The 21,156-nt window shown below is 38.5% G+C and overlaps 1 protein-coding gene across 3 annotated transcripts in view; it reads right to left on the bottom strand.

Moving 5' to 3' along the window:
* pde8b (phosphodiesterase 8B) overlaps positions 1-20,597 on the bottom strand; it is a 44,307-nt gene extending 23,710 nt beyond the window's left edge. Inside the window, exons 1-3 of one of the 3 annotated variants that reach the window (XM_063478053.1) lie at positions 19,722-20,597; positions 6,850-6,906; positions 486-676 (exon numbers count right to left, since the gene is read on the bottom strand). In XM_063478053.1, the coding sequence (XP_063334123.1) occupies positions 486-676; positions 6,850-6,906; positions 19,722-20,003 (530 nt within the window). In that variant the 5' untranslated portion in view covers positions 20,004-20,597. The other 2 variants (XM_063478052.1, XM_063478051.1) reach the window with 2 other exon arrangements.
* Positions 20,598-21,156: the final 559 nt, after the last annotated feature.

The following is a 21,156-nucleotide window of genomic DNA, read 5'->3' as shown; positions in this document are numbered from 1 at the left end:
CAAATGGGCAAAAAAAGCTTTTGGAGAAAAACTGAATAAAGAAATCTGTAAATATAACTTGGAGCATCAGGTTTCAAGTTGTAGATTTCGGTGTTGCTTTCAGTGAACACCAGATGGCACCAACCAGTTCTTCACAACAGAGTCCCAAAGCTATAGGAGCTTCAGTACTCACTGCTCCTTGCTATAACTTTTGACTGATGTAGTTTGATCTATATATTGCACATGATTATGTGCAAAAAGATGTGGATTTGGTTAAATCATTTCTTTGCTAGTATTGTTTTCTTTTTCAGTTTAAGGAGATGGTTTCCAAACATTAAAGAAGTATCAATATACTCTTAAATATATAATACAACACCAAATTACTTCCTAAAATGTCTTCTCCCAGCTGCTGGGAGGAAACACTCTCAAAACATTCACTGAAGTGAAAATAGAGAAATTACAGAAAATATAGAACCAGTGACTCTGGTTACAAAGACTTCACTCACCGGCAAACAGCTTCAGGCTCAAAATAGCGTGAGTGACGTCCATCAATGATTATTATCTCATGATGCTTGTCTAGGAAACATTCAACGGCAGACTCGGGCGTCCGTGCAATGTTGCACCTGAAACCAGCACGGTCACAGGCCCACCAGAAGGCATCACTTTGGCTGTCCTCCTTTGCAAACACGAGCAAGACCTGGAGAGAGCCAAGGAAATGGACATGGGGGTAAGAGAGTACTTCTATTGCTGGGATAATTATAAAATAGATATTTTACTTTGTCTACTACTCAGACAGGACACTATTCAGAACAGCAGACCAAGAACATTTTATGTGCCGGTTACATTTTTCACGGTTACAGGACAAATGAGGCTACTGAGATGTATCAGTGAATAGCAACAGGTAACAAATTCTGGCTTAAATTATATCCACTCCTCCCTTTTTGCAGATTAACATAATGCACTGTTTATGGAGTAAGTAAGTAACTGCCTGCATGAAAGAAAAATTAAACAGCCTTATGTTGACGTAATGCAAAATTATTACGCTCAAATCCACAGTTTTAATTCCAAATCACCACTTAATCTACCATGCATATCTTTGGACTGTGGGAAGAAACAAGTAGAACATGCAAATGGCAAACAGAGAGGCCCCACCCTAATGAAGAAACCAAAAAGCACGAAATACTGCTCGCATCAGGATCGTTGCCTAATGTTTTTCTTACTGGAACCAAAAACAGCTCCTTCCTTTGCCTGTGCTTAAAATGTCAACAAATTTTATGAAATCCAGCCTGGTTGTTTCTTGTCTTTTGCTAAGAACAATCTATATATTATTATCATTATATTATAAGGCTACGAAACATGACAGCACATAGAGAAACGGCTAAAAAAACAGAAACAATTTATTACCTTTAACATGCATTACTCATAAAATAAGTGTGTTATTGTACCTTTAGGAATAGCTTTAGTGATGACTTGTCATGGGGGCAGTAACCTCTTAAGTCCTACCACTGTACCCTCTTTCAGGGTATTTATAATCTGGTGGTTTGCACACTGCAGGGACTGGTCTTGGACCTCTGGTGACAATTTTGTATCTTAATCTTGGGGTCTATCTCAGGAGCCTTTTACAGGCGACATGGAACAAAATGTACGGTACAGTCCACAGAGGTCGGCAGTTCATCACAGGACGAACACATGGAGGCTGCCTTTTCACATCCACACCTATATCTAATTTTAGAACCACCAATTACCCTAACATGCATGTTTTTGGACAGTAAGAGGAAATCAGAAAAACAGCCTCTCGGCACGGGAAGGACAAAGATCCTAGAGAGACTTTGCTTGGGAACATCTATCTGTTTGGCCGCTGAAATGGTAGCTCCCTTGAGGTCTAATAATGAGCCCTAAGGAGTATATTCATAGATGTACAGAAATCGAATTTTAACGTTTCTGAGAAAGTAATATATAAGAATGTATCGGTCATGTGTCTCTAGTGATGGCTTTCATTTTGAAATTAGCACATAATGTTCCCTTAGTGTTCGTGTAGGCTTGACAAAACAGGAAGTTTGTCTGGATGTAACGAAAAGCTAAAAAACCCAACTTCATTTGTAAAGCTTGCATAACTGGGTAAAGTAAAACATAGTATTACCAGCTCCTTTATTTGTTTTGTTAGTATAGCGATGTGAGTAAAATCAAAAACTGAGAAAAATAAACAGCAGGAAAATGGTCAACTGTGTCATCAGTCTTGATTTTCAGTCTCAGCTCTGTTGCTTTTTCTGGGTTGAGTTTTAATTTTCTCTCTGGCGATTTGTGGATTTCCTCCCAGAGTCCCAAGACACGCATGCAGCTTGGGAGAAATATTGGAAATTGTGTGTGCTCATCCGTGTGCTTGACTTTCCTTAGATAAGCTGGCAAACTGTGCATGGTGCCTCTCTATCTTTTGTTAAAAGCATGCTAGAAGAGTCTCCACCTGCCTGTCCCCCCCGATTCTGACTGGGGAAATTTAAAATGGATGAAATGAATAGCTGAATAACCGCCATCATGTAAACGTCATGGTAATGCCTTCTCCAAGAGGTGAATTACTGCTTTGACTGAAACTGAGCAGCACAGAATCATGACATACATGAAACCTGCAGAGTGAGGACATGTTTTAGATCCCACACTGTGTTTTGACCATGAACACACCAACCACCTTTGGTACAGTGGTGAGGAAACACAACATATACACGCAGGCAGCTGGACTGCAGCCAGAATCAACAGTACTCAGCTCTGCCTCGCAGCAGCATCACCTCCTGACTCCCTCTAAGGACAACAAAGGATAGAGTGACAGACGGAGTGCATGGAAGCACAGCAGAGAGAGGAGAAAGCTAATGAGTGAGTGGGTGAAATAAGCAGAAGGGAGTCCAAGTCATGATTCTCCACAGTAAAATCAGGCAGAGAGCATTTCAGAGTGTTCATATGTTGTCCTTCACAGGCGGCGACAGAAACAATAGAAAATGAAAAAGAAGAGGTGAGACTGCCAAAAGACGATGTCAGAAGGAGAGGACAGGAGGAGAAAATGGGCTCCCATTTGTGAGTGCCTGTGAAAGATCTACAGTCTTTGATCCTGTGCTGGCTTGTGTAACCATGGTGCTAGCATGTGAAATTCCACACACACAGTACCTAGCGTACCCTGGGACAACACAGACCGCACACATCTCTGACCTGCCACCCAAATATGTCACCAATGACAAGCCTGATAGGAGGCGCCGTTGGTCTTAATACCACCATCTAATATACACACAGTCAAACATATTTAAACACATGGCTGCACTCCATCACACCAACATCATATCTGTCACAGCTAGACGCCTCTCTAAATGCAACTCCCTGTTAATGGTAGGCAAATGGATGTATGTTTATGCAATTAATTGGTTACAGTACCCTTAAAATACAATTTAAGTTTTTAAACCTATCAAGCCACCCAAATGACACAGTTAGTCACAGCCTTCATAGTTTACATGAAAACACTGTTCAGCTAGCACAGAGGCTTATCCTCCTGGACTGCTGCTGTTGCTGCTGCGGTCAGACTCACGTTTTCAGAGTTCAGAGGTTAATCTGCCATGTTTGCACACCCAAGTCAGATGCCATTTAACACTGGGAGACTTCCAAACAGATGTGTCACTGGGATAACTACCTTTGAGCCATTTAACTGTATATCAGGTCAAAGGCTGGCCAATGAAATCTTTTCTTTCAGCTTTCCAGCATTTTATTTTAACAATCAACTTTTTTGGGATTGCACAGCATTATCATCCCTTGTTCCCCTGTCCCGACTCTAGTATGCAAATGCTCGCACTGCAGGATGCGCATTTTTATAAAGTCTGGATTTTAGCCAATGGATATGGAGAAAGTAGGGGAGGTTTTTATCATGTTCTCAAGCAGGTTAAGTCTTTGCTGGCAATGCTTTGCTCAATGGGGGAAGTTGCAAGACACTACAAGGTCATAAGCTCTGTAGAATTTGGATGAATATGATGGAAACTGCCCCAAAGATTAGAAAATGAAGTGATAAAAAACTTCAGAACAGGGAAACTGTAGTGTGCAGTGATACAGTATTTAAATGTGGGATAAAAATTAGAATTGCCAGGTGTGGCTCGAAAGAAACTCCACATGTGCACGCCTATTGAGATCCAAGGTAATTACAAGACAGAACAGCAGCTCAAATAGCGGTTAACAACAGTTTTGACTGAGCTAGATATTACTGGGATAAAAAGAGAGTACAAGAGTGTAAGATGACTATCACGTAAGACTATAACAAAAGCAACTTTCCTCACTATATCTGGGGAGTTGGGAAAGTTAGCTAAAAAAGTTTTTTCCTTCATATGAATGATGTCAAAACTATAACCTGCGTAGTTTATCGTGTATATTTTGGAGTACCTCCCAGCTTAGCATATCCTACATACACATTACACACACATCCCAGAATTAGTTTGAAAATTGTAGACAGTGTTTAGGTCAGGCTGTTAATGAAACACTGATTTCATGCTTTTCAAATATAATTATAAAGTAATGAATTCATTAAAGATTACCTTTCAGTCAGCATTCCAGTCTAAACCTTTTTTTTTTTTTTTTTTTTTTTTAACTTTGGCATATTTTAGCTCTGCTACTTATGTTGAGATATTACAAATGACTTTAAAGTCCCATTTTAAGATGACTTAATGATGATAATTGCACTACTGCAGTTTAAACAGTTTAAAACAAACTCATTACATTTTGCAGTGTAAAATCTTATGTGCTCCGATAAGCATGTTTTAAAAATTAATTAATAAATTAAAGAAAAACAAAAAATGAGAAGCACAAAATCCTAACACCGCTTACCTAACTAGTGTTAGGGTTGTGGTAGGATTTGGTTAATAGCCATCAATTTTAACTGGATTTTTATCATTTTTTGAATATCCACATGGAAAATCTTTTCAAAAGAAAAGAATTGCAATAAATAAATAAATGTCTGAGGACTTGTTTCAGATAAATAAATAACCAAGTAAATCTATGTCAAAGTTAGAGGACACAAAGTCTGTATGAGTAAGTTGTTTTTCAACATATTATATCACAATAAACTAGATGTAAATCAAAGGTGTGATGCCTTTAACTTACATATAAAATTGTCAAGGATTAATTAGACACAGAAACATTGCTTTTAATTTTAACAAGCTCTTATTTTTAGTAAACCAATGATAAAACTTCCTTCCATCAAGGATTCTGCTGATGAACACATGAATTATTTGAGCAACAACTTCAACTGCAATTGCATGTTTATATAGTTGAGTTTACACACAAAAAGGCATTAAAAGTTTAAAGATACAAAATGACAAAAGTGTTCAACAACAGAATTACCTTTCTTTACATGGATCTGCGATATAATTACAATGCACTTTAGATTATTAATTATGTGTGTAACAAGTGAAACCACATGAAGCATTAGATAAGCTGATGGAGGAGGTATGTAGCAAATCTGAAACTCTCCAGGGCCATCAGGCAGTAATAGTAAATGTCAAGGAAAACCCACAATATATAACTCTCTCCTGCAGAACATTTTATCTCTCTTTTCATCTCTCTGTTCCTGTGGAAGGAGTGAAGAAGAGGAGGAGCGACTCAGGTCATGGATCCAGCAGAAGGTTGGACGTATAACTAAAAGAGCAGTTTTAGGGTTTTATGGGCCATGAGATGAAGTCGAAAAAGGCTTAATAAAGCCTTCGGTCCCACCACCTGCTTGCATGCTGCCAGAGATTTCAGCTATAGTGCTTTTGGGTTTGGTAAATAAGGAGGAGGGTGAAGGGATAGAGTGGGATTCTTTAGCTCAGCATGAACACGAGTGGCATGCCAGGCCTCTCACATCACCACACTGGAGTGGGAGCTGAACTGAACTCAAAAACCCCTGGAGATGGGTCAAAGCAGCACAGCTCAAACCAAAGCAAATCAAATAAAAGCAATAAACGAGCAGCTAATAAAGTAGCAGAACTGCTGGAATAAGGAATGCTTTGTAATACCTACATTCTAACCAGCTAGTCACCTCCGAGAGCTCTTACTTTCTCTGTTACATAAGGATAAATCTTGTTAGCACATGTCCTAATCCCTAACCAGAGGATGAGTACAGACAATCCCTGACTCAACCCTACCTAACCCCACAATATTACCCGAGTTCTTGATAGGCAAGATGAAATCTTAGCTAGACCAAAATTACAGAGGACAGACAAGGTGTCTACAGGTATTTAAGATGCATAAAATTAATCTAAAATGGCAAACTATATCCAGAAAACATCACAGCAAATAGGTCTTAGAGCACTGATTCAAGAATGAATGCAACGCAAGGGATAGAAGATATTATTTCGGGGACTTACAAAAGAAAATTTTGGACTACAAAGGCAAACAGGGTTTATGTGGCTAAGACCATATTTTACTTTAAATCAAAAAAGTAAATTTATCTTCAACCACTTTAGTCAGGTAAATCATTATCACAGCAAATACTGTTAACTACACTTTGGATAAAGTCACTTTACGAATAAAAATCAATCTGCAAAAGTATTCTCGTCCTTTAGTGGAGATGGAATGATTTTTTTCTGGGATAAAATCTGAAGAAGTCCTAATGTGATATAAACTATAAGCAGTATAAATGGTATAAGTAGCATAGGCAGTGTATTTGTAATTTTTCCCTGTTTTAAATGAAGTCGCATATACAAATTCCAACTGGACACAAACAGGGAATTCATAGTACATTTTGAATTCGTTTGTCTAGGAGACTAAATTACACTTATGGGGGTGGAAATTTGGTGCCATAAACTGCACTCATAAGTTGTTCTTAAACATTAGATATGAACATGACCCAACGGACTGTCTTACTCTTACCTGAATTGGCTCTTGAGACAATCTCATGGGTCCTACACATTCTTCTGTAGCTGAAACCTGTTGAAGAAACAGTGACAGCACTGAGAATACATAAATCACTCACTTAAAAAAAATACAGACAGAGCAAAAAGCTGTGAATATTTCTTACCATTTTACCATTAATGTCCAGCAGCATATTAGCATATTGCTTTTCCTTCCACAACCTGTCTGCCCCGGCTGCACTTCACAAACTTTAATCGTCTTCCTTACCACCCACTTTCAGTCCCCAGTGCAACAAGCCAAGTACTTCCTCTTACAAGCCAGATGCGTGAAGTCAAACAGGATAGCAAATAGCTTTTTAAATCTACAACAAATATCTGTATGTCTGGAGCCTTAACTACAGATTTTATGATGACTCTTCTATGCTGCAGACACGCATATTTTCATGCCACAACACCAATCCAGAATGGAGCCGTCCGCTACAAACTTCTTTAGAAGGTATTAACCACCAGCCGCAGATTGAACTCACAGGTTTACCTGATAATCCCACTGCAGGAGCATCACATTCTGTGCTCTATATGTGTGTGCGTGTGTTTTTGCAGCTTGTCTGGACAGCTTCAGCAGGCTCCTTAACCACATGCGTCACTCTGATGTGAATAAGCAACTCAGCTACATGTGCATCTCTTGAGCATATGCATGCACACACATGCTTACACCACACTTCAAAATACACATTGAGTCAGCAGTGTACCATATCATACTGTATCATAGTGGTCAACATGTGTGCAATACCCAGTTATTTATTTATTTCTTTGTATTAGTGGCTTTTTTTCTCATTAAAAATGGAACTTGTTATTGAATGCCTTTTGCTGCTAAAGTGTTCATAAACACAGACTTTTAAACACTCAGGGCAATGTTCAGTATTAAAATTCCCCTCCCCATGGAGAGAAGCGTGTATTCTTTCTACACGTAAACAGAGAGAGAGATGGAGAAAGAGTGGGAGGAGGATGTCTGTTAATTCCACAAGAAGCACCAGTGCCATAATAACGCATGCTATACACAAACTCTACTCGCAGTCATACAAATTGTATGACTAAAGCAGTGAGGCAGGCAGCAGTCGATGACTTAACCACCCATCATTATAGCATTATTTGTCAGTGGTGCTTAGGCTTGAAGCTGAACATATTTCTGCCCACATTTCAAGAAGCCACTATCACAAACATCAAGACTTCTGGAACAGCACTTGAAATATAAGAAGCTTAATTTTATTAAAGCAAACAGCGACTTCCAGGACTGAAAACTCAAACTAATGGGGAAGTGGCAAAAATGACAATTTCTCAAATAGCCACTTGAGGTTTTAACATCTATGTTAAAATGCAGCAAAATTAGCATCTCTGACTAATATCATAGGCTGCTGTGTGAAGTTTACACTCTAGTTTTTCTAGTCTGTTGCTCAGCACCAATCAACAGATAACTGTGTCTTTACATTACATCTGAGTTGGTCACTTCCACACTGGCTGGATGCTTTAAACATTCCATATTCTTCTATCTGTTTTCTTTTAAATGCAGTCTATTGGGCACACAATAACCCATCTTTACATATTTCCATTTAGTGCTCCTGAATCATTTCAGCCTCATATGTATAAAGTCCAGCACTGTTTCACCTCTGAGCCACGTAAGCTGAAAAAACATAAAAGCACACACAGAAAAACACCCATTGTCCCATGTTGTCTTGCAAATGACACACAGATATAAAGTGAGCTTTGTACCACAGTTTACTCATGCACAAAAGCATGTGCATTTTCAACTAAAGCAAAACTACTAACTTGAAAAAATAATAAAGCATGTGCACAGAAAGAGAGAGAGTGGGAGAGAGATTTATATATGGAATGCCTGATTGTAATATAGTGGAGACAATATGTTTAAATTTTTTGAAATACGACACAATTTTCTCAGTAATAACTTGGTGAAGTTCTGTCATTTTCCAGCAAATGCAAAGCAGGTGTGCAAAGTGCTTTGTGATTTTTCTGCTTCACAGTAAGAAGAGAGCTAGTCGCTGTTACTGTAAAGCACCTGTAAAAAATAATAAGTGGATTAAACTTAACATTGCAGACGTGCAGGACTGTGTTGTCTCACACTTGTGGTCCTTACATCAGAGATGTTTGTGTCTAAGCACAAAGACATTCCTGGAAAGCTGAGCAGGGATCACTATCTACAATCATAGTGTGGTCTAACGGGACAAAGAAATAAGGTCAACCAAGTAAGAAATGACCCAACAGCGTTGGTAGGAAAGACTCAGAGCATCTGGTGACTCGGTGTTAAAAGCATAAACGTAGTTATAAGAAGACTGAGGGGAATGAGTCATTGTTTAGTGCTTCAGTGACAACAAGAAGCCCAATTTCAAAATATATAATTGGGTTTGAGTGTTGGTTTCTTGAGTATACGAGCAATTTTGTTTTACTTGAGGACGATACAGCCAGATGTGAAACAGAACAGGAAGGAAGACAGTAGAAATGGGACTGTTAACCAGTGCTGAGAGATGAATTTGGAGAAGGATCAGTCAGCTAAATTAGTTAGAAGATGATGGAAGAAGTGTTAAGGAAAGCCATCATTGGGGACCATCTCTTCTTAGAATAACTGACAGAGTCCTCACGAACAGACATTAAGAGGAAGTAAGTGAAAGAAGACTTTGGATTGAGTGCAGAGACAGATGCTTCTTCGTGTTAAAATAACAGGTATAAATGAGACTATGAAAGCTTTCTTGTATATCCACAGCAGCTGAAAACCAACAACCTAGCTAACACAAAATGAAAAAAATAAATAAAGTTGATGCCGATGGCTTATAAATTAAACTTGGTTGAAAGACTGACTGACCTAATGCTTTATGGAGTATTAAAAGAGGCCCATTAACCATGACATGAGACAAAATTTGTTTTCAAAGAGCATAATTTGTATCATCTGTTTTTTGTTTGAATCCAACACCAGCAGATATGGAGAATGACAGAGAGGGAACAGAGGATTCTCAAAGTCACTGAACTGAAAAGAGCCAGGCAACTACAGCATAATATGTTTATTTAAGCTCAGTCTCAATGTAATGGAGCTGTAATACAAGTTGAATTATATCGTGCAGCCAGTGTCCTGGCAGAAAGGTAAGGTAAAAGTAAACTACATCAAAGTTTTTTCACTCTTCTTTATAAAGTATTCAGTTGTCATGTCCAGGTTTGTGAAACAAGCCATATAAGCCATTTCCCAAGAACAAGATAAAAGAAATTATTGGTTTTAATTAAATGTCCCATACTACCAGTAGCTGTCAGAAATCAGGCAGGTTGTTTTAGGACAATCTTCTTGTATAGCTCTTGTACAGAACTCTGTTAAAATCTTTAAAAAAATCATAATCTACTTTTTTCTCTATGTGGACCAAAGAACAAATGTTAAAAAGCTGCATGACACAGAGATTTCCAATTAAAGTAAAGTCAATACACTACGTATATATGGCCGTTGATTTGACTCTCATTTCTCAGTGTCGTCATTAGTGAGAGTGAATTTGATACCACTCGCCTGGAGACATGAGAGGAAAGAGGATGGAAATGTGTAAGTGAATGGACATTACATGTTAGAGATGGGAGACAGTTGAGGGAAGACGATATTGGTACTACACTGTTACAGCAACAAGTCACAAAATATACTGCAAAGATACACTTTAACAAAATGGCACAAAAATACACTAAATTACAGTAATATGTTCTTTGTAAACAGAGCTAAACACTGTAAAAGGATGCTGCTGCTCTACAACCTACAGTACAACACAAATTAACAAAAAAATCAATCAAGTCATTTCTGTTTATTGATTCAGGCCATAATTAATTTCCAAATTATGCTGCATGTCCCACTACCTCACGAGATGTAAAGAAATTAAGAAACAATGTTTGTTGATTACGCAAAAGAATAATAGGGGTTTAAAGATTTATTGATCTACAGTATTTAAACACATATCACATTTTCATAACATCTTGTTATGGCGATTACAGTGGAAACAATAAGAGTGTAATAGCAAAAGTTAGCAATATTAAACGGTCACTCAATGACCTCGCTCTGTAACTTTCTGTGTTCTGACACTTGGCAGTTGCTGTGGTTCCCAAACTGAAAAATACCATTTACACTTAATTGCAGGATATCTAGGAGTGAAGAAACTTGATTTCTTGAAGAACTTGAAGAAACTGATTTGTTGCAATGGTGGAATCCTATTACAGCACCACACTCAAATTCAGCGAGCTCTTTAGAACAAACCATTCTTTCAAAATGTTTTGAAAGGCAGACTGCACGGACAGGTCTTTGATTAACTGTAGCAATGGGACTAAAAACACCTGAATTCAAAGATTAAGACGTGTGGCCCATATAGTGTATGCTAGTATCTATGATCACAATGGACAAATAAGCTACTTTGCTGTACTGAATTGCTGGTTATGTTTTAAGTGAGCTTTCAAAGATATCTGTAACTCTGAAAAACAAACAAACAAAAAACTACAGAGTATAACTTATTATAATTGTATATGTACATGTAGTATATGTACCCTATCTCCTCCTTAATGGGTGAGCCAATCTGAACGACACTTTGCACAAACATCGTCACACACAAAGTGATTATTATTTTTTATGTGCTTTTAAAAATCCAATTTCTTTTGATTTTCATGAAAATGTACATTGAGTGATTCTTATATAGCATTTTTCTACTCTCCCGGAGTACTCAAAGTGCTCTACACAACATACCACATTCATCCACCTGTGCTTTTAAGTGCTTACTAACTACCCAAGGATATTTGGCATGCAGACGAATGGGAGACAGGGATCAAACCACCAACCTTCGAATCAGTAGATGACCTGCTCTACCTCCTGAGCTACAGCCACCCCAAAATGTGATGTTATACTCTCCAGTTGACAGTCAATATGCAGTGGTTCTGTATATAGTGTTTGATTTGGTATTTTAAAACATGACACCAGTGTTCACAAAATTCATAACAACTCAGCAGTAGATAGATAAGTATACAAATAGTTAATATGAATAATCATTTGAGTCTCTTTTCTTCCAAGCAAAAATGGAAAACAAAACAAAAATCCCCTGAAAAGGGACGGTTTATTGGTTTTTGTTTTATTTTTGTTTTTGTTTTTTTCATACATTTTGCTAAATTAATTATACCACAAAATAACAAACAACACACAAACCTAATATTTCCCTTTCACGTCACACAGCCCTTCCTTCCCACCACCCTTAAAAATGCCTTCGGTTTTTAAGCCTATGACTTAGATCTTCGACTAATTACAAACTTCTGAACGTTGGAGCTGCCTTCATCTTGGAGTAATTTCAGTCTTTGTTTTTGTGAAGCACTTTGTAATGTTGGCTTTGAAAGGTGCTGTATAAATAACCCCTTAATTGTTTCCTGAGGCCAGGTATATAATGTCATTGCATATACTGTACACACATTGTTATGATACAGATCAAACATTGCTTTCATTGTGAAGGACCATCAAACATTTCGCAGCACATTTAATTGAACAGTTTATTCCCCAGAATGCAATAAATGTAACAAACTTAGTGTATGTTTGATGTGGTCCTTTGAAGGTGTTTTCTCTGTTGATGTTAGATTATGAAGATGACTAGCTAGTTTACAGCATGGCTAGAGAACAGAAACGCTTACGGGCCAGAGTGTAATTGTTTTGAGTAATGACAAAGTGGGTGAATTTCTCATGTAGATTCGACCTTATGAGTGGCTCTTTTGTTGAAAGTCAGACTGTTTAGAAATCAGAAGTGATACAGAATGACGTTACTGTGTCCTTCGGAGCAGGGATAAATCTTTTTTTCTGCTTCTATGCATTATGTCACTTTCAAGTTTATCGAAACCAATAAAGAAATGTTTTGGATTTTTATTTTGTATATTGCCAGATAAATACCAAGCACTTGGCGCTTATCAAATTAGGTTCCTCATCATTGTTAACACCAGGCCTTGGTGTCTGCATGAATCACAGTCCTTGCAACAAGGCCTCACCTTATCTGCACTGCAAGTGGCCTTCTTAGAGTGTCTACATGGACTTGAGGTCGGCCTCTGTCTTATCTGTTAGACTTCTGTCCACAGCATGAAGTCAATGATAAGCTTACAGTGAGAGTCTGATATTTTGACGTGGCCTAAATCTGTCGTGTGAACAAGCTTCTTGACTGCTACCTTTAGATGTTAGGTTCATCCTAAAAGTAACAGCATACTGTAGAACTGTAGAGAATAACAGTTCTTGATCACATTTCTGGATTTATCATGTTTGGTTTGCATAATTTAGCATTTTTAAAACATGCTAAGATATTTTTATTAGAATTGTCAATGTTATTAGTTAATGTCAGGGAATAAGTTAAACATTACATTTTAATCTAGTCATTGTTAGGAAGCAGGCTGGCACTCAAAGAGACACAGAACAGCATTTGAAGACATCGGTCAAAATCAAAGCTTCTCAGTATGCTCGGCCTCTATGTAACGATCTAGGTATTTGCCTTAAGGTTGAGTCGGGTTGAGTCCAAAACCTTTCACGCCATGTTGACTGAGGAGTCCAATTTGACTGGAGCTGTAAATATTAACAGTATCAACATTCACCCTGTTTCAGCTGCAATGTAACTGCGAACTGTTTAGTTTATTCTGTGCCTATTTATGATGGGACTTAAGGAGGTTGCTATTGTAGTGTTACTCTCCAACTTACATGAGCGGATTGGGAACCCAACCTAAGTCCTGCATCATCCTGTAGGTCTCAAATAGGAGGAGCTTTCAGTCAACTTTATGTGAAGTAAAAAATACAGTCGTTTGAGGAAACTCAATTTCAGTATTTAAGTATGATTGTTCCTGGTACTGCTCAGTCACCACAGAAAAAAACGAAATAAATAACACAGAAAAGCTAAGTACACCCTCACTGCTTCATCTTGCAATTAAATGCACTTGATTAACTGATCATCAGCAAGCGTGAGCTCCTCTACAAAAACAGAAGTATAGGTAGTTTACTGGTCTGAAGCATTCAGGTGTGTGTTAACACAGTGCCAAGGAGAAGATAAATCACCAATGACCTTAAAAAAGGAATTTATGCTGCCCATCAGTCTGGTAAGGATTAAAAGTAATTTCCAAACAATTTGAAGTCCATGATTCTAGACGAAGAAAGATTCTTCACAAGTGGAAAACATTCAAGTTCCTAATAATCCGATGACTGGATGTACCAGCAAATTGATCCCAATGCTCAGAAATCCTGAGAGCTACATGTCAGACTCTACTGGCCTCAGTTAGCATGTGAAATGTTAAAGTTCAGTACAAATAAGCCAGACAGTACAATTAGAAAAACACTTGACAAGTATGGCTTGTTTTGGAGGGTTGCCAGAAGAAAGCCTCTTCCCTCTTAAAAATAACATGGCAGCACACGATTGGTGAAAACCAAACACAGCATATTAGCACAAACAGTGCTAATTATGATGATGGTATGGGCTTGTTTTGCATTCACAGGTCCCATGCACCTTGCAGTCATTGAGTTGACCATAAACTCCTCTAGAGGCATTCTAGAGTCAAATGTGAGCCCATCTTTCCAACAGCTAAAGCTCAGCCAAAAAGTCTTCGTGCAATAGGACAATTATCCCAAGAAACACCAGAAAATCTGTAACAGAATAACTGGAAAAGAAAAGAATCACAATGCTGCAATGGCCCAGTCAGAATCTAGAGCTGAGCCTGATCAAAAAAGAAAGCTGTGCATAAATGAATGTCCATAAACCTCAATGAACTGAAGCAATGTTGTAAATCAGAGTTGGCCAAAATTCCTCCATGGTGATATGAAAGACTGATGAAGTCATACAGAAAAAAACTACTTCAAGTTACTTCAAGCTATTCTGCTAAAGGTGGTTCTACAAGCAAATGAATCACGGGGTGTAGTTAGTTTTTCACAGTTTCTACATTTTGGCTCAGCTTTTGTTAAATAAATAATGACACTACAATACTTTGTGACTATTATTTAGTATCTATAAGATTTAAGATGATTTTTATTATATTCTGACATGTAAAACCTTAGAAAACTAAACCCAATATATCAACTTAGGGTTACCTAATCTAGCTACAAGAGCATGCAAATACATAGCTACATATGACCACTTACAAACATGATAGGTCTAACTGCAGCAGAGCAGCATATTTTGTAAATAAAGAAAAACTATATTAGAAAAATATGAAGAGATTGATCACATAGTGCAGACCCAGAGCAAGACAACCATAGCAGTGCTGTGCTAATGTGTGTGTATGTGTATAATAAAAGTGCTGTATTATTGTGTGATTCTACTCAAATCAACCAAGGAAAGATGAGAAGAACTGGCAAGTAGGCTAACTTCAGGAATGGTGAGACTATGTGCCGGAGAACTGACTGGCCAATTTGAAGTGGTTTTGTATGCGATCATCTCTTATCTCAAGCAAAACCTCTTCAAGAGTAGGCTAAACGTGTTACCCTGATGATGGACCCACCATGGTAACACAGAAAACCCAGGGTTAAAACTGAAGTTGGCTCGCTAAGCCCCTAATCCTGCTTTGTAATGCAGGCTTCTGTTGAATTCTTCTTCTTGAACCTCTGCATTAAGATGTCCAAGAGAAGTAATGACTTACACAAAAATGCATTACTTTATAGTCAGCAAAAAGAGAATAAGTATGCTTAAGCTACATGGGTTGATGCTGGGCCCTTCCCATCTGTGACTTGACGATTCACTTGTTCAGTGCTGTCATCCTTACAAACGGCTAAAAAAATCACTGCTGCATCAGTGCTGTGTAAAACACTGACATAGGTTTCCCACGCCCTATCCAAACAAACAGCTAATTTGAATGTTTTCAATCTTATATTTTATATATATATTATATATTAGATATTTTTATATGTTTTTAATCTTATATTTATGGCGAAAAAGTTGTTTTTTAGTGTGAAAAACAGGCTCATAACTGAAATAAAAAGAGAACACAGCGCTTGCGGTGGATGTACGAGTTCTCCTTAATAGCAAAATAAATTGTTACATTGTTACTTCTTACTGTTATGCAAGACATCACTGATGTGTGTAAATGAAATCAATAATCTGAGTTAAAGAGTAATTAGAGAGGAGGAGGGACTCTAATGCTTGTAGGGCTCTTGCTTTGGTTTTGATGCATTACAAAGGACGTGAGGTTTGTGTATGCTTAGCTTTGGTTTGGTGTGCACACTTGCACAGTTGTCATGTGTAAATCAAAATTACAATCTGGAAAGCCAATGCAACAAAGTATAATGGATCCAGTCTCACAATTTATATGATAAACATTTTCTTGGTTATAATGTGTTTTGTCTGTTTATTAGATATGCTGACTTGTGAATAAATTGCATCTTCAAAAATTATATGGTGTATCTTCTTATCATAGCACTGGTCTGTTTGTTGCTGACCTACAACTTTATGTATCACCAGCAGCAACATTCTGTTCCAATCCTGATCTCACTTTTGTTTGCCAAAGAAAAAACTTAAAATAGACCTTCTACAAACTGGCATGAGTTTATAAGAATTGTGTTAACTGGGTTTGGTCTGGTTTATTTTATTTTTTAAGAATACAGAACTTTATCATTGCTGAATTTTTGCATGTTTAATCCACGTTGGACTTGTTAAATATGAGTCAATCCCCAGGGACTACCACGTTATAACATGTAAATAATGCATAGCCTGGTGCAAAGGTTTTTGGCCTCTAAAGCCAATTTGCTCCATCATAAAAACAATATAGAATTCATTAAATAATATATAATTTACAATTAAGGCCTAGAGTTAGAGGCATGGCCTCTTTTGTTAACAGGAGTGCTAACATGGGCAGATCGTATCTGCTATGGCTCATGTCCTCTAATTAAAGTCTCTATAGTTGTGGTTATGATTGTTGTGTTGGTCAATGCGGATGCCAACTGTGACATCAACCTGCAGAAATGCAGTGCTTGAGGTACGTGGGATTCTCTGCAGTTTTCTTCAGAACGTCTCATCTTTTCCAACTACTGCGGCACACTCCCTCTCTGTCATCTGACAGTCTCTATTCCCCTACCCTGAAATGTTATTAAATGCTAGTAAAGACAAATTTATTTGTACATTTGTGTCTCTAATCCAGCCTCTAACACTGGGTTACCGAAACTAAACTAGGTGCCGAAACAACACCAAATGTGTTAGTATCTGCTATTGTGCAAGTTGACATTTGCATGAGCAACATTGACAACTATGACCTACTAGTGAACTAGCCGTCTTTAGAGTGTTTGGGCTGATTTGAGCATTTTTAATGAAATTATCTAACAAATAACATGCGTGCTGTCTGAAACAAAGACTGGGATTCCAGTATTTTAGTTTGTTTCTCTGCAGTATAAGCAGAAATGTGAGTCTTTGTAATGCAGATGCACCTTGCTAACCAAGTTTGCTAGCATAAGCTGATAATTTTGCACTTCACCCTATGGTCTGAATATGGTCACTTGTGACCTCAGAAACCATCAGCACCAACAAAGAGGAGCTGCAGACTCCAGAAACCAGTGGGTCAAGCCACAGAAATTACTTCCATCTTTTAAATACAGTCTGTGTTCTAAACAAGATGTGGCTGGTTGATTGTGAGAATCTGCCAATTCATGCTTTTGTTGGTCTATTCCTTTTTTAAACCAGTGCCTTGGCATAAAGCCCTGTGGGGAAACCAGTACAGGTCAGCAGCATCAGCTCCTTTACATGTGACTGTTCACACCCCTGATGTACTGACCAGAGGGGTAAACAAATGACTGGTGTATATAAACATGCACATGCACACACAGGAGCGTGATCAACACCGTGGCAGATGATCGAGATCCTGCAGGGTAAGGCAGATGGTTTTAATAATAAATGGCATCATTGATCCTGTCTCAGTCGTGGAGGGGGGTACTGAGAGAGAGCGGTCAGGAACTGCTGACAAACCAGGACACACACACACTGTCTGAGCTACACTTAACTCATGACACGAATCTATAAAAAGTACTCAACTGCTGAACCTAAATGTTATCAAACTGTTTGCTATAATTTCAGCTCCTGCCAAGAAGTCTAAGTTAAGGTGACTAAATGTTTTCATTCATGGGAATGACTCATGTCATATCGATGTCTTGTCGTTTCACGCGTGCCAAATTTCTTCCATATTAGGAGCAGACAAGACAAATATCAGGAAAAATGAATGAAAAGTGTTAAAGACTATCCACAAATGTGAAATAAGGACAGTTTAAAAGCTTTTTAATATGAACAATCAAAAACAACTGGAACCATACTAGCCTTAGATGAGTTTATTATGTAAAAGTATCTGAATCTCATCCAGGCCTGAATGGGTTAATGTATTCTGAGAGTCTGATGACACGATCATCTGCTAGACTACTTCTTAGCAAAACACAGTTATATCCTCTGGGGTTTGATCATAAATATGAAGAAGTATCTGTTCACATGCTTCCTCATGAGAGAAATCCTTCATCAAGTAAAAAGCACACAAACTTCATGAAAAGATTTGAAAACTGCTAAGCAGAGCAGAGCAGCACTGTGCTCAGTTTTGTCTCAGTTTTCACGTGGTTATCAACGTTTTAAATATCTGCAATATGTTCATTAAGTGAGCCGCTTACCATTTTTCAGTATAAAAAATAGTGTTTATTTTTAAAAAACGTGTTCTCTGAAAACTTTGAAATACATTTAATGTACTAATCCACAAAAATTTGGCTGTTTTCGAAAGCTTGACTCCTGCATTACAGATTATTACATTAAATTAATAGCAATTAATTCTTTTTTTCCACAATGACTCAAATAATAATCCTCTTCATAATGACTTAATTTATTAGATTAATAGGTTTTTACACATCTTAAAGCAAACAGTGTCATAAATGGGGTTGATATAAAGGATATAAACCAAAGTTATCAAATCTGAGCTGATCCTCTCACTTTAGGCAATCTGAAACACACTTTGCATTTTGTTGCTGAAGTACTGACCCACTGGATGTACAGTTGCTCATTTCACGGCTTTATCTGCTTCCGGGAACCTCTGCCTGGAGCTTTGGGGCTGTACTCAGAGATAATAAACAAAAGCCTGCAAACAAGCTTTTCTTATAGCACAGATTTAGACTACAAGAGATGGCTGATGGCGAGAAACACGCTAAGTGGGGATTTCAGGGAAAGCTAGACCCGAGTTTGGGTTTTTTTGTAAAGTAAAAACTTCTGGTAACCCTTGCCTTTAAAACACTGTAGTACTTATATAGAACATGGTTTCATAACACACTGCAGAGTACATATGTAATCATGTATAAGTGCTTAGTAACGCATTTATGAGCAATTATAACTCTCCTGTGGACACAATGAAGTGGAGTGTGGTGCAAACACATGTTATAATGAAATACTAAATACAAATATGGTCCAACTTCTGCAGGTACTCTTCAATAGAAACTTAAAATGCCCTTATCTTCTTATTGTGTTACACACTGCTACAGAGTCCTCAGTCAATGTGAAACTCATTCTTAAGCTTAACACATTTTGTGCATTAAAATGCAATTATGCAGCATAACACCCTCCCTACACCAGATCCTTTAGTAAGGCCACCGTCATATGTCATACATTCAATTATCATCATTGTTACACACATGGCTGGCTGCAGGCATGGCTTGACACAGGGCGAGTTAATGAGGAGGGATTGAATGAACTGCAGCCAGATTTCTAATCCCTAACCCACAGGTTTGGGCCTCATCAACTAACAAACAACAACAATGGCCCTCTCGCAAGTGTGCTTTTCACTCACGACTCTGCTGATGCGGTGACCATATGCCAGCACACCCACGTTCGGTTCATTCAACGCGTTCCACTGTCACAACCACTGTACCTTGATGCTGGTATGGCTGGTCTGCGTCTCGGCCTCGATGCGGATGTGCCCTCCGCTGTTCTCCTTGCGATCCCGGCACGAGTTGTTGCGCGAGTGCCGACTCTGGTAGGTGATGACGGAAGGGATGGTCTCGGCCGCATCGGTCTTGATGAAGAGCCCGTGGAGCGTGGTTGCGTTGCCCTGAGAGATGGTGGTGGTCTGGTGGGGGGAGTTGGATTCGTCTGAGTCTCGGCAGTAGATCACCCCGCTCTGAGAGACGTGGATACTGGGAGCGCAGCCCATACCTCAGCGACGCGCCTCCGGAGTCAGATCCCAGATAATAAACACCGACTCGTGGGTACCACCTTCCTGTCGTCCACAGCTGCCTGCACACAGGCTGCTGTTTTCTCCGGGCATCGGCTGCGGGGTCGAATCGCTCTGTTCTCCACACACCTCCGTTCGAGAACATCAAGGGAGGGAAAACGTGAGATGTAGATAATTATTTAAAACATGCGACCTACGAATTCGGTTTTGTTCCCAAGCTCCCGCTATTGGCGGATTTTGGACTTCGACTTCATATTGAGGACAAAATGTGTTTCAGGCTATGATCTAAAGCTTCCCGATAACCCGTTCTCGCCGCCAGCGCTTCCATCAAATGACCCGGACTAATGAATAAAATGAATAGATGGTCTAAACCACCTGGCGGCTCTTCATCACCTCTTGCTTCATATCCGGCTTTGTTTCTTCGATCATCCTCGGTGACATGGTCGCATTTTCGGCCTGTGATGAGTGGGCTTTATGAAATCTCTTCTATCTCTCTACTTTAGTTATTCTGCTTGCTGATCATTGGCCACGGTCCATCTCCCTCTCTTCCTTTCTGCTTCCTAGTCTCTCTCTCTCCTCTCTCTATCTCCATCATACCAACATTGTATAATTTTTGACTCTGCAGAACGAGCCTTCATAACTCCCAAGAGGCCATGCTGTGACTCCAGGGGTCATTTAAAGCCCCACGTGAATTATGCATAATGCTATCACAGTAATGGGGACCTGATGAAACACCACTTACTGTTCAAACAACCTCCCACCTCACCTTTAGGCACGTGGTTAATTTAGAGAACAGGGTATATTTACTCTTCAGCTGAAATGGGGGGTGGGGCAGGGCATGGCATTGTTTTCTTGAAGAAAATGTTTTATAAAGTGTGCTTATAGACCATTTTTATTGCCTTTTGTTATAGTTCTGCTGCCAAAAATAAACTAGCGTTTGACATGTAAGCACAATAATCATTATAATATTTTTATTTAAACATTCTACCATTCTTCCACTCAAGATTAGGATAGTTGGTAATAACGTGCTTATTTGTTTATTGAATGTGATACTAACTGAATCAGAAATTCTGTAAATGCCAGTTATTATTTGATATATTATAATTTATCCTTAAACATAATTATGTTTTTC

The sequence above is a fragment of the Pelmatolapia mariae genome, linkage group LG7, assembly GCF_036321145.2.
Source record: "Pelmatolapia mariae isolate MD_Pm_ZW linkage group LG7, Pm_UMD_F_2, whole genome shotgun sequence".
Taxonomy (NCBI): Eukaryota; Metazoa; Chordata; class Actinopteri; order Cichliformes; family Cichlidae; genus Pelmatolapia; species Pelmatolapia mariae.
This window is presented reverse-complemented; position numbering and strand designations above follow the sequence as displayed.